This window comes from Haliotis asinina, chromosome 7, assembly GCF_037392515.1.
Source record: "Haliotis asinina isolate JCU_RB_2024 chromosome 7, JCU_Hal_asi_v2, whole genome shotgun sequence".
In the NCBI taxonomy this organism is placed as follows: domain Eukaryota; kingdom Metazoa; phylum Mollusca; class Gastropoda; order Lepetellida; family Haliotidae; genus Haliotis; species Haliotis asinina.
In genome coordinates, this window is record NC_090286.1 from 50,001,350 (window position 1) to 50,015,043 (window position 13,694).

Sequence of the window (13,694 nt, forward strand, 5' to 3'; positions counted from 1 at the left end):
GGGCTCTCGACATTTCTTGTCTGTCATTGGTCCATTTCTGTCAGAAGACACCTCGCACTATGTTGGGTACTCATACCAACTGAATGGCGTGATATTGCTTAGGCCAACATCTTCTTAATAAATCGAACGTTCACTCAGATTTTCTGTCTGTCCGTCGTTTTCTGTCAGGCATACACGTAACACCTTTCAGAGAGAATTTATCATTGTTTGGAACGTGCCTAGTTTCAAAAACTGTCATCGACATATTGATGTGATCAGCTGGTGATACCTGGACAGGTGCTTAGGTCTGAAGCTGTTCATAGAAGTTTAACTGATGCACTGTTGGTTACGAAGTGACAGCTGGAGTACCTTGAATGAACCTGTTCGCAGGTGTATAAATGTCAAGTGGTCATAAGAGGAAAACATAACTGTTGACCAGCTGAGAGAAATAGACCAACAATGTTGAACCAGCTCTTGAGATTTGGAAGTGATTTCACTCGCGATATTGGACTCTCCTCAGTGTCAGTGTACGCAGTCACCTTCCTGGTGGTTATATTGTCAGCTTTGTTCTTCTACAGAAAAAGATCCAAGGTAAGGTGATCAATAACAGGACGTATAAATAAGTTATTATCACTGACAGGCTTACTTTTGCGTAAGTCATGCTCATGGTTTAGGCATTTGGAGGGGTGGGGGGCGAGAGTGAGGTTACCTGGCGTTGCATATTATCACTATCAGTATCATGCTTGTTTTAATTTAGTTTTGTCATAGATTGACGTATACATGGAACTCGTGGCCTATGTATAAGAATCAAATGAGTTGCACAACGATCATGCAGATAAATCTACGACTCTATGTCTCTCATACCCGGTGGAGTAGCCTAGTGGTTAAAGCGTTCGCTCATCACGCCAAAGACCTGGGTTCGATTCCCCGCATGGGTACAATGTGTGAAGCCCATTTTCTGGTGTCCCCCTGCCGTGATATCGCTGGAATATTGCTAAAAGCGGCATAAAACCAAACTCACTCACTCACTCATACCCGACAACGGGCGGTGGGGTTTGTTGTAAATCATTTGCTTGTCACACCCAAAACCTGGGTTCATTTCTTGTATCCCCCGTTGTGATGTTGCAAACAGAGGGATAAAACCAAACTCACTCACTCACTGATACCAGAGAGAGCTCCAGTTGGAGCTCAAATGATTTGTAAACTTGTCAGTTTCATTCTGAGAAAATGTCCAGGAAGATTCAAGTTTTTATTTTTTATTTCACCCTTTCATTATTTATTTAGTAAATTAAATGTATTATGTCATACATTTAGAAAGTTGGGAAAGACTTCCTCCTGTTCCCTCATATTTTCTTTTAACATTACTATGTCTGGGTATTATAATATTGATAGTAGTATAGATTCTCATATTATCATACTACATTGTCAATTTATATTGTATATTATTTTATATTATGTTATATATAATATTAGATTATTATAATTGTATTTTATTATTTTGGAGGATTGGGGAATGGGAGGAACTCTTACTCAGAGTTTGATAACTAAACTCTTAAATTCGCAAGCTTAACAGATTCCATGAATGAGAAAACCTAAGTTTAAAAAAATTGAAATATTGTACTGGCCATCATGACTAATTAACTGTGTATATTTGAAACACTGTATTCTTGTCAGTGACGTTTAGTGACCTTTTGCTGTGACTGCATGTGGAGATCGGCATGACAAATGTCAGGTACACATACATCAGAGATAGGAATTTTACTGCTTGGCTCAACACTGACCCTGAACACTGATAACACACTGAGTCCAACAGATCATACTAGACAAGTTGCATTTCCATTCACAAGGAACTTGTCGGTTGTAATTCACAGGTTGTACATGTTAAAGGCACACACCCTTTCTAATGGTTTACTTTGAATGTTTTCAGTGGTCTCTGGGGGTTTTGTGGCACTCTGATAACTAGATTTGCCACCTACATTTATTACTTATATTTTCACATCAACTGAGGTCCTATTTTTTTGGCAACACCAGCTATAGTTGAGGTGGTGATTTTCAAGCTGTTGTAAAAGTGGAGAGATTTTATCCACACATTTGAGAAAACCAAAATTTTGTAGCTCTCCATTCTCATCCTAGCTCATACCTGGATCATATTTTAGTGAGAGGGCTGAGTCAATTTATCACATCTAATGGATGTGGATCAGGGCATGAAGCATTGACAGTCGGATGGGGATTTCTTTTCCCCCCAAATACAGTAAATTTGATCATTTTGTGGGAATAATCTGTATTAGACAGTGATGCCAGATATGACAGCATCACCAGTATGACCAAGATATTGAACTGGCATTTTTCTTGTAAATTTGTGTCATTTCAGGTGTCTGTGGTTGGAAAACCAAGTCATGAATTTGAGTCAATCCCAAAAGACCAAGAGGTCATTGTTATTGGGTCTGGTGTCTTGGGATCTGTGCTGGCTACAGTACTGGCTAGGGATGGACGCAAAGTCACGGTCATTGAAAGGGATCTGAAGGAACCAGACAGAATAGTAGGAGAATTATTGCAACCTGGGGGATTAGGAGCTCTCAAGAAACTTGGGTTAGGAGGTAAGTAAGCAGCATCTCACTGTACAGTAACAAACTCAAGGAAAGCAGTTTCTGAGCAAATTCATGATTATAATTTAAATACCTCCAGTGTGGTGATGAAGTAGATTAGGCTTGAATTTTCATGTGGGTGCAATGTGTGGAGTCTGATTCTGGTATAATATTTTAGTAATAATGGTACGAATTTGTACAGCACATTGGTGTAGTGGTTAGCATGCTTTCTTCTCACACCAAAGTGCCGGGATCGAATCCTGGTGGAGACACCAAATATTTGTGACCTTGGTTTCATACTGTGTTTTGTCCCTGGGTAAGGCACTTCATCCACATTGCGCTCAGTTCACCCAGCTGTTTAAAATGGGTTCCTGAGAAGCGGATGTATGGACTTATATGGTGACACAAAGCACTTAGTAGTGGCTTTGAAAGTACATTTCCATCAGGGTAATGATGTAACATCAGAGAACAGCGTTGTGCTTGATCCTGGGTTTAAAGATGAGCATGATTGTTATCATTATTAAGGAGAACTAAAGCATAGACACAAAAACACACACATTCTCTTCCTCACACATATTCCTTGAACTCATGCATGCACACAATCATACATACAGTAAATGTTGTACTCATGTCCTCTTCAGTTTTTCGTCTTGTTCTCATTAAAGAAATTTATTGGCATTTTCAGTTGTCAACGGTTATGATGACTGGTAACCCCAGCTCAGTACCTGTCTCCCTGTGTTAAAATCCCAGCTATAAATGGTGACTAAATGGACCTCACATCAATTGCAACCCAGAATCATTTTTGTAAAATAACTGGCAGCAGTGATGAGATGTTACAGGGGGAGCATATAAGCTTTGGGGCATTGGCTACTGCTATATGTAGGGAAGTCATCATATACTCCTGTCTCTGCTTAATCTGGTTCTTGAAGGGCTCCTGTTATTCTTTACATGTTTTACATCAGTCTGACGATTACAGTTACAATCGATGTAATGAGAACCTCGTCCTGATGTACAATACCGTATTGCCATGTTGTCGCATCGCTAGCAATTACTTCATTACTGTTTTTGTAGATTGCGTTGAGGGATTTGATGCTCATGAAGTGAAAGGCTATGTCATTCATGACCTTGACACCCAGTCTAAAGTTCAGATCCCATATCCAAGCAATGAGGATAATGCCATTATATCAGGAAGAGCCTTTCATCATGGGAGGTTTGTCATGGCGCTGAGGAGAAAGGCTCAGAGTGAAAAAAAGTATGTGTCCCTTCGTATTTAATGACTTTTTCTGCATCATAATCACCAGGGTCCTCATTAAAGTGAGGAGATCACAAATTTATCTTGCTTTTTGGCTGAAAATATCTGGTTTTATACGAACATGTATTTTGACAGTGATATCCTGTTGTAAACATATATAAACTGGCCATCAGTTTAGGGGGCGTGGAAACAACTCTTAAATATTCTGGTAAATATGACCAATAGAGTTACATTTACTGGTAAATGGCCTGTTTACCAGTTTACCAACTTCTGGCAGTTACTGGTAACCAAAAACATGGGTAATACTTTTGCAAGCAGACATCTTTCTACTCATGCCTACAGTCAGTTGCAGTGTAAGATGTTTATTGTGTGATTTGTCTTTCAGTGTATCATATATAGAGGGAACTGCAACAAAGCTCATTGATGACCAAGGCTTTGTTGTCGGTGTGGAGTACAAGAAAAAAGGCTCAGATAAAACAGAGGTATATTCTGAATACATGTTGGTTTATGAATGTTAGATCATGTGGGCAAGTGGATAAACTGTTCTTCGGTTGTGGCAGGAACATGCCATCTCAGTATTGTCCCTCATGACAGTTTTAACTTCCTCTTCAGAAATACTTGGAGAAATGAGGTGTTGCTAGCTTAACACTACTTTTGTCTCCTCAGAAGGCAATAAGAGCTTTTATTTATATAAATGTAGAAAAACCTGATATACATTCATGTTTTGTTCTGAACTCTGTGTGTCTGTATGGATAACTATCATCAGATTTGTTATACTAAACATAATTCAACTGGAGAAATTGTAAGCAAACTCATCTGTCATTTAAAACCTGTATTTGATTGTTTAAGAAATGCTGTAAAACATGTCTTTATTCATTCTGCAATATTTGTTTAATTTTCAGGAAATCTATGCACCTCTGACAATAGTTGTTGATGGGTGCTTCTCCAAGTTCCGCAAACAACTAGTTACTGAAACTGTCAAAGTGTATTCTCACTTTGTGGGGACTGTTATGAATGACTGTCCTCAGGCTAAACCTAACCACGCAGAACTCGTTCTGGCGGACCCGAGCCCAGTATTGGTTTACCAGATCTCATCAAATCACACACGAGTGCTAGTTGATATTCGTGGAGGCATGCCGAAGAACCTGAAGGAATACATGCTGGAACATATTGCACCTCAGTTACCCGGTAATTCTTTATTCACATGGTCATGCTGTTGGTGAGGATTTTTGTCTGAAATATGCAAAATTGCAGATCAATGCTGCATTGAAATGATTGCTTAAAGAAACTGATCGACAATGATTGAGGTTAGAAATGATAAACTGTTTTCCTTCAGTTTTCACAAATGGTGTTGCAAAGTAGCCAGACAACACAAAATTCAACACACATTCCAGATTTAACATTTCTTATAATTTTCAAAGTTAGCATTTTAAACAGCAAACAAGTGTGTGACGTGTCACACATGACAACCTCAGTGAAAGTCATTGTGAAATATGCAGTTGGACACTGGGTCCAGTAGATTGTAGACTTCCACCATACCAAGGTCAAATCTGCTTGATTTGTCAGAGGGTCAGTCATGAACACTTCCTTGTATTGTGCATAATTTAAATATTATGGCATATTGACAACATCACTATTGCAGGATACTAGTATTTATCATGAAGATATACTCTTTCAATTTATCTGTTAAGAACATCAAAGTAGGGAGCTGTCATAATTAAACATTGTCTTCAGTCTTAAGTGTTCTTTTCTTGACATCAAAACGGTCAGCTTTCTGGACCACTGAAATAAATTTAGGTCCCAACTCCACATCAGATAGATAAAATAGTATCACTTATATAGTTGATTAAATGACTTCCATTTTCTAGAGCACCTGCAGGGCCCCTTTGAAGACAGTGTAGTAAATGGTCAAGTGAAAAGCATGCCCAACAGTTACCTTCCTCCAGCGCCGATGGAAAGGCCTGGCGTGTTTGTGCTGGGCGACGCCCTCAACATGCGCCACCCTCTGACTGGAGGGGGCATGAGTGTTGCGTTGAGTGATGCCATCATATGGAGGGACCTAATGAAGTCACTACCATCTCTCACTGACTATGAAGCTGTTATCAAGGCCACAAGGCTGTTTCATTTGAAGAGAAAGGGAAATCATTCCTTTGTTGTCAATGTTCTTGCACAAGCTCTGTATGAACTTTTTGCTGCTAAAGACAGTAAGTTATCTTTCCTTATTTGCCTGAAATGTTATTACAGTACAGAAGATTGTCATTTTTATACGTTACCTATTCTACAACATGGATGATAGGGTAGCCAAATGTATAAAGTGTTTGGTTGTCGATCCCGGTTCTATTCCCCACATGTGTGAAGCCCACTCTGGTGTCCCCGACATGATATTGCTGGAATATCGTAAATGTGGTTTAATACAAAATTCACTCACTCACACACACTCTCTCTCTCTATTCTACTACCAAAAGCACTTGGCCTGAAATAAGAATATTTAGTTGCTTGCTAATGGAATTTACTTGTTCTACTTCTTCTCTACATTCCAGTTCACATGCATTTTTTCTGATTTTGTATATTTTGTTGCGTGTGATTCTGTTTAGCACAATTTATATGTCATGTTCCAGCACATCTCCAGAGTCTGAAAAGAGCATGCTTTAAGTATTTCAAAATGGGAGGACAGTGTGTGGACGGTCCTGTAGGACTGCTGTCAGTGTAAGTAGATCAACCTCTGACCAATACATTCCAGTATCACTTAATGGGGGACAGTATTGGAATTTGTCTTCAGTAATACATGCTTGTTGTAAGTGGTCATATTCACTGAATTGGTTGAAGCATGTTATTGTGTCCCAGTTTCATGACATCAGTACTCCTGGTGTCAATCACTGGATTGTCTGGTCTGGACATGACTATTTACTCTCTGTCATAACTTGAATATTGTGAGTATGGTGTTCAGCAACACACAAATATTTCAAGATCATATTATTGAGGGGATTTTGACCATGGAGAAAGATGGGGTGAAGTGACACTTACCAGATGAGACAGGAAAGACCCAAAACATGATTTGCGAAGTGAGCAGAGAAACCGTAGTGTGTCTCACAGTCCCTGAACCACCGTATTTTCCCAGCAGCCTAGCCCTCTCTGCAATTCTAAAGCCCTAAGTGATGCAAGTCTAGATTTCCCCAGGTCTGAATCTCTGGTCTTCCTTGTGCTCCTATTCAATTTATATGGGTTTATTTGTTATAATCACAAATATGTTCAGAGACTAAGCTATAGTCAAAGAAAACCTTTCCTTCTTCATTGCAAAGAATAAGGTGGCCAACATCCAGTATTACACTCAGATCTGTGACCTGAGGAGTTGCTTTATTATTCGGTCTGATAAAATGCAGTTCAAATGTCTGTACTTAATGTTACAAGTGATAAATCAAAGTATTTACTAGTCCTTTAATATCGCCTTGTCCTTTTTCAGGCTCACTCCAAATCCATTCCTGCTGATTGGACATTTCTTTGCTGTGGCACTATTTGCCATATTTGTTGTGTTTAAGACTGAACCATGGTGGGCAGTGCACAAAGTTGTTTTCAGATCAGCCATGATATTTTACAAGGCATGTGGAGTTATCTTCCCTTTAATATACAGGGAAATGAAGTGTCTGTTTTGAACGACTGTGTAAATGTGTGAAGTTGATTACATGAAACTCTACCATCAGAAAATGAAATGTATGTTATAGCGATTATGCTAGGGACAAATGTCAATGGTACCTTTTCATGATTTTTGAAATTTTCAGTGGTATATTGTTGTTTTGGATGACAGTCTGGTCATCAGTCTATATACCAGGTACTTTTGAATCCAAAAGCATATTATAAATTCGTCTAGTCAATGGGATTTTAATCTTTAATGTATTTAAATTAATGTATGATTATCATTACATGTGACTGTGACATGTTGGTTTAAAATATTGCTTTAAATAATTTATGTATATTGCAGGGTGATATTGTGTGAGAATGTTTCACAGAAATGTTGTATGGTGCATAATGATGTTGGTGTTTTGATGTTTTACATAATTTATGAATGTTAATAACAGTTTATATAAGTGCTGTGTTTGCGTGTGTGTGTGAGCATGTGTGTGGGTTTGTGTGTGTGAGAGAGAGATTGTGTAAATTTTTATATGACCAATATGTACGAGAATGCTGTCAAAATAAAAATGTCGCCTTACATTTCATCTTTTTTTTGTCCTCTTTTGGATCAACATTCTGTTACACAGTTGAGTTGTACCTATGAGAAGTTATTAGTTACGCTTTATGGGACTGTTGTCCAAAACAGAATAATGTCTTTGTATGTCTTACATTCAGTTGCAAATTTCCTTCAACATATTATTCCCAAACCACGCAGTTCACTAAGCTTAAATCTTTATATACTAGCCACATAAAGAAACTGTGCATTGTCAAGATATACAGAGTCCAAAAAGAAACTTCAAATTCTTTCTTCAGGGCACTATAAAAGAACAAGAGATGGTATGATTGTTGGATTGTTCATTGCTGTATTTCATTGCTGAGATCTGTGATGTGTACTCGATACACTGACAGTGCCACAATCAGTGCCATTAGGCTACACCGCCGTTACAAAATATGGGTATACAGAATGTCAAGTCACAAGAATAAAAGTTCAAAATTTCTCAGTTCACTATTGTGTATGGCTGCCCCGTGCATTCACCACTGCCAAACACCATCTACTCATCGACTGCCCGATGCTTGTGAACACATGGTTGGGGATTCTGCGCCATTGCTCTTGCAAATCAGTGCCAAGTTCCTACAAATTCTGAGGTTGGTTCCTAGGACCATGAAGCCATCTCCCAAGTGCATCCCAAACGTGCTCTATTGGATTAAGGTCAAGGGACCTTGATGGCCAGTCCATGATGTTGATTCCAGCCTTTTGAAGGAAATTTTGTATTATCATGCCGGAACTGTAGACCTGGGCCATGAGCCGCCATGAAAGGAACAAGTTTAGGGGTGAGCACCTGGTCGCAGTAAGCAGCAGCTGTGAGGTTTCAACGGATGACCAGAAGTCAAGAACGGTTGTTCCCACAGAAAGCACCCAACACCATGCAAATTGCGCCCCCAAATCTGTCGACTTCCTGTACACAACATTGGGCATACCATTCACGACGTTGTCTCCAGACTCTATGCCTGCCGTCCGCGAATCTGAGTGTAAACCTGGATTCATCGCTAAAGACGACCTGATTCTAGTCTCTCTGTACCCTGGAGAATGGAGATTGGCAGCCTACAAACAATTTAGAATGGTCTGTGAGGACAGTTGACCTCTAAACATCTCAGCCCAGCATCGACCTTGGGAGATCAGAGGTGATGCCGGTTTGTTGTAGACGACCTCGCAAGTCATAAACAGTACGACGGCAGCATCCCATTTTCAATTCTTCAGGCCAAAGCAAACACGTGCAAATGAAGAAAACTTGGATGCGAAGATCACGTGATCGACTGCATGTGCAAAACCTGATTTGACAGCAACGTTATTTGCAAGACGAATGGATGGGTTTGAGTGGGTTTAGCTAACGTTTAGTCGAAAGATAGGGATCCCATTTCGGATACATAGATGTATCATCAGAGACAAATTATTCATTATTTTTGAAAATTACATTTTTTATGAAGTTTCTATTTTGACTTAGTATATTATCCCAGTTGATAGGTACAATAACAATGTCAAAGGTACATACAAACCTTAATGGAGGGAACATGAGACCACAAGTCGGCAGAAACTGAAAATGCAATCACAATGACGTCACGAGTCCACAAGCGGGATAGGGGTCAAATGACAATGTCACAAGCTCAATGACGGATATGTCCACCATCGGCATTGAGAAAAGCAGTGCATCGATGACGCATAAAGCCTATCAAAGGCTCGTGGGATGTCATGCCAGATTCTCTCAAGTTCTGTTGCAAGGTCAGTGACTTTATCTTATTTCAAGACGGCGTAGACATCGATCCATCTCGTCCCAAACATGCTCTTTCGGGGAGAGATCTGGTGAATTTGCAGGCCAATGCAGTAAGTCAGCGTTATGGTGTTGCAAGAAATCTATAGCAACACTTACCGTATGAGGGCGGGCATTGTCCTGTTGAAATGTTAACACTGGGCCATGACGTTGCAGAAAAGGAAATGCCACAGGTCGAAGAATCCGATCCCTGTATCCCACACCAGTTAAGTTGGCCCGAAGAATCACCTTGGGATATCTTTGGCGTGCTGTTATTCTATCCCAAATCATCATGGAACCACCACCAAAGCGATTCCTCTTAAAGACACAGGCCTGTGCATAACGTTCTCCCACGGGTCTAATAGGCACGTTGACGCCCGCCACTATGGGAAATATTAAACCTGGACTCATCTGTAGAAACTACATTTTTTCACACCAAAACATGGGCACCACATCCGGCGAGCTTGTCGATGACGTTGTGTCAGTATAGGTCGTATGGCGGGACGTCGTGGTCTAATCCCGTAAACATTTTCGAACTGTGTTATGGTGAATACGGCGAAGTCCTATGCTGGTCGGGGTGTCATTGCAGTCTGAAACCTGTGGCGAAGATGGGTCACGCTTATCCATCTGTCTTGGCGTTGTTACACGTGGACGTCCAGAACGTGGCTGATCAATAACGTTCTGATAGCGTCTCACCAGTGCAGAAATGGTGTTCCGGTGGCAGTGGAAATGTGCAGCCACTTGTCGTTGAGACATTCCCCTACGGATCATCCCAGTGGCCCAATTATTGTGCAGACGTTAGCCTTGGCATATGCATAATTACAGAAAGTTGTCATAGCCTCAACAGGAAATATATTTTATTAAATCGTGGTGGTTATGACATGCTTCAGTGTGAAAATCCTTTCAAAGAAATGAAATTATTTATATCTTTTATATCCTGGACACTTGCGCAATAATAGTATACGACATAAACACATTACTAGGAAAATGCGCGCGTAGGTTCATGAAACATTGCCGCACGTTTTGCTGTGGAGGAGACAGGTAAAAATGTAATTGTACGATGGGAAATGATTATTTGTCATGATTAATTCCTCCGTAGAAATTCAAAGAAACAGCTGAATTTTATCAGGGTTTGTTTATTTACCACAACATCCCTGGCGTTTGTTCTATGAACGTAAGGTGAGAATTTTAACAAAACTAAAGTGAAGTCACTTGTACTGCAATTAAAAGTTTTGAAAATAATTATGGTCGAACTGCCTAAAAACAAAGGAAATGGCAAGTGGCAGCACCTTCAGCATTGCAGTACTGTTGCCCTGGTTATACACCTCATTTACGTAGTGAGATGAATGTATGGTACGGTCGTCTGAGGCGCACGTTTGTGTGCAGCGTTTAGTCCCTTGGTACTGCCAAAAGATGAAATCGCGGGTTCGAATCTCGAGTTAAACCAGTGTTAAATCGAAATCTCCCATTTACGCAGACGTGCCTGGGCCCACCTGCACAAAGATTAGCGCAAAGGTGATTGTAACTCCCACAGTTTAGCATCGGCTTACTATTTTCGTAGCGCTATGACTGTTCAAGTGGATCCTGGACATAAACTTACAGTCTCGTTGCATCACTAAAAGTCAACATCATTTTCAGAGCTTCTCTGTATGCATCGACGTGCATGCATGTGTTTGAGTATAAATACAGATGATATAAAAAAGTGGATTGAATGCTACAGGTTATGATGGAAAAGAATACAATCCATTTCGAACTGCGGATGTAACGGCGTTGAAAAACGAATGCTGCAACAACTGAATCTATAAAATTTTCCGCTTTTACTGAAAACTTGACAAAGTTCATACGCAAAAACCAATATCGTTTTCATTTTATATGAGTGAGTGAGTTTAGTTTTACGCCGCACTCAGAAATGTTCTAGCTATATGGCGGCGGTCTGTCGAGGCAATCCAGTGATCAACAACGTGAGCATCTATGAAATGTCCCAACCAAGTCAGGAAGCCTGACCACCCGATCCCGTTAGTCGCCTCTTACGACAAGCATAGTCGCCTTTTATGGCAAGCATGGGTTCGAACCCATTTAATGTTCATGGCAAAGGGATAATTCGACAAAACTCTGGCAGTTTTCTTGGATCTTATGGGTGCATGGTTACCGTGACATGCACGAGCAAAGTGGGATTTTGGACGCATAAAAGGCATCATGATTCGATTGTTTCACTACCAGTCACAAAATGCCACGGCTCAACGAACCACAGAGGAATCAAGCCATTCGGATGCTGTTGGCCGAAACATCCCGGAGCGACGTTGCCCGCCTCTTTGGCCACAGACTCCAGCAACGTCATCAGCAAACAGGAAGTGTTCGTGACCGTCCACGACCAGGCCGACTTCCGGTTACGACACCACGTCAAGACCGAGCACATCCGACGAGCACATCAACGGAACCGCTTTCAGACAGCAGCAAACACAATTCTCACCACAGTAGGACGTAACGGACGGCGAGTCAGCGCTATGACGGTGATAAGACGTCTGTGAACTGTGGGTATGAGATGTCGTAGGCCATACCGTGGAAACAGCATGACACCACGTCATCGGGCTGCCATGTTTGCTCAACAACATCGCCTTATGCCACCCAGATTCTTCAACCATTGTGTCTACTCTGATGAGTCAAGGTTCTGTCTATCCGTTGCCGACGGACGTCAACATGTATACAGACGGCAACACGAAAGTTATCAAGATGGATGCGTTATTGAGAGAAATCGCTTTGTTGACAGCACAGCGTTATGTCGACCAGATTTTGAGGCCTGTTCTTCAACCGCTTCTGAACAACTATGGACATCAGCAACTGCCCTTCACATTCCAGCATGATAATGCCCGTCTCCACAATGCACGTCTTACCAGAGACTTACTCCAGCAAGCACAGATACCAGTTCTTCCCTGGCCAGCTGTTTCACCAGATTTAAACCCCATTGAACATTTGTGGGATGAACTTCGACGCCGTGTCCATCAACGTCAACGTCAACGTCAACGTCAACCTAACAACGTCGCAGAATTGGCCCTTGCTCTACAGCAGGAGTGGCAGAACATTCCTCAAGCATCTGTTCGACGTTTGTGCCAGTCCATGCCACGACGACTCCGTGCTTGCTTGCTATCTTAAGGAGGTCACACTCGCTACTGAATTTGATAAGAGGGCCTGCGTGTTAAACTTGACAGCGTGCAACACATCATCGTCTTAACATGCAAAGGAAAGACAATGAAATTCTTTACATGACTGTATTAAAACATGTTTGCAAATGATATGGTTTGTCATTTTTCTCCTAGTATGAAATGGGTTTTGCGTTTTCATTGTGTGTCATATATATATAACATGAAGTTTCGTTTCTGAAAGGGTCCGATATTGACGGAGTTTCGCTTCAGTATTCTTGATCGTAACTCCACGTTATCTTGTAAAACACACAGGAAGCATCTCGTATCCCTTTCCAAATGTATGCTACTTTGAATACCGACAGGACTTCATGCAGGAAGCTCTGTCTACACAACGGCGATGTGTTATATATGCTTATTACATACTTCAGGGTGTGACTGGTAAATTTCTCTCATAATGGAAACCGACAACAAAGAACAAGAGAAGCAGCATCCGTCAGACCTCCATACTCTCATTCTGGCAATATGCCTGTGGTGTTTAACGGGCCATGTGTACGCCTGCGTATCGTTATGGATGACCTCGGAGGCTCAGTCCTGCATGTTATTTATACTACACATATACTACAGTTCATGGCTTAGTACAGGCTACCGTGTGTCTCTGCTTAACTGGACATACCTTGCAGGAAAAAGGAGCAGTTTGCAAGTATTTTTTGTAAAATGTCAGTCGAACTGCTTTTGTGTGTTTGCTATCAACAGAATCCCGGCCCTC

At 41.0% G+C, this 13,694-nt stretch overlaps 1 protein-coding gene across 1 annotated transcript; it reads left to right on the forward strand.

Annotated features, from left to right (window-relative positions):
- Positions 1–39: 39 nt before the first annotated feature.
- Positions 40–8,025, forward strand: LOC137290538 (squalene monooxygenase-like). The gene is made up of 8 exons (XM_067821563.1): positions 40–570; positions 2,351–2,576; positions 3,636–3,816; positions 4,202–4,298; positions 4,719–5,004; positions 5,685–6,020; positions 6,435–6,522; positions 7,277–8,025. The coding sequence occupies exons 1-8, from the start codon at positions 439–441 to the stop codon at positions 7,464–7,466; spliced, it is 1,536 nt and encodes a 511-aa protein (XP_067677664.1). The 5' UTR covers positions 40–438; the 3' UTR covers positions 7,467–8,025.
- The last annotated feature ends 5,669 nt before the right edge of the window (positions 8,026–13,694 follow it).

Coding starts and splice junctions, on each gene's coding strand:
- LOC137290538 (XM_067821563.1), top strand. CDS start 439: ATGTTGAACCAGCTCTTGAGATTTGGAAGTGATTTCACTCGCGATATT. Junction 4,299..4,718: donor AAGGCTCAGATAAAACAGAG/GTATATTCTGAA, acceptor TTTAATTTTCAG/GAAATCTATGCACCTCTGAC. Junction 6,523..7,276: donor CCTGTAGGACTGCTGTCAGT/GTAAGTAGATCA, acceptor GTCCTTTTTCAG/GCTCACTCCAAATCCATTCC.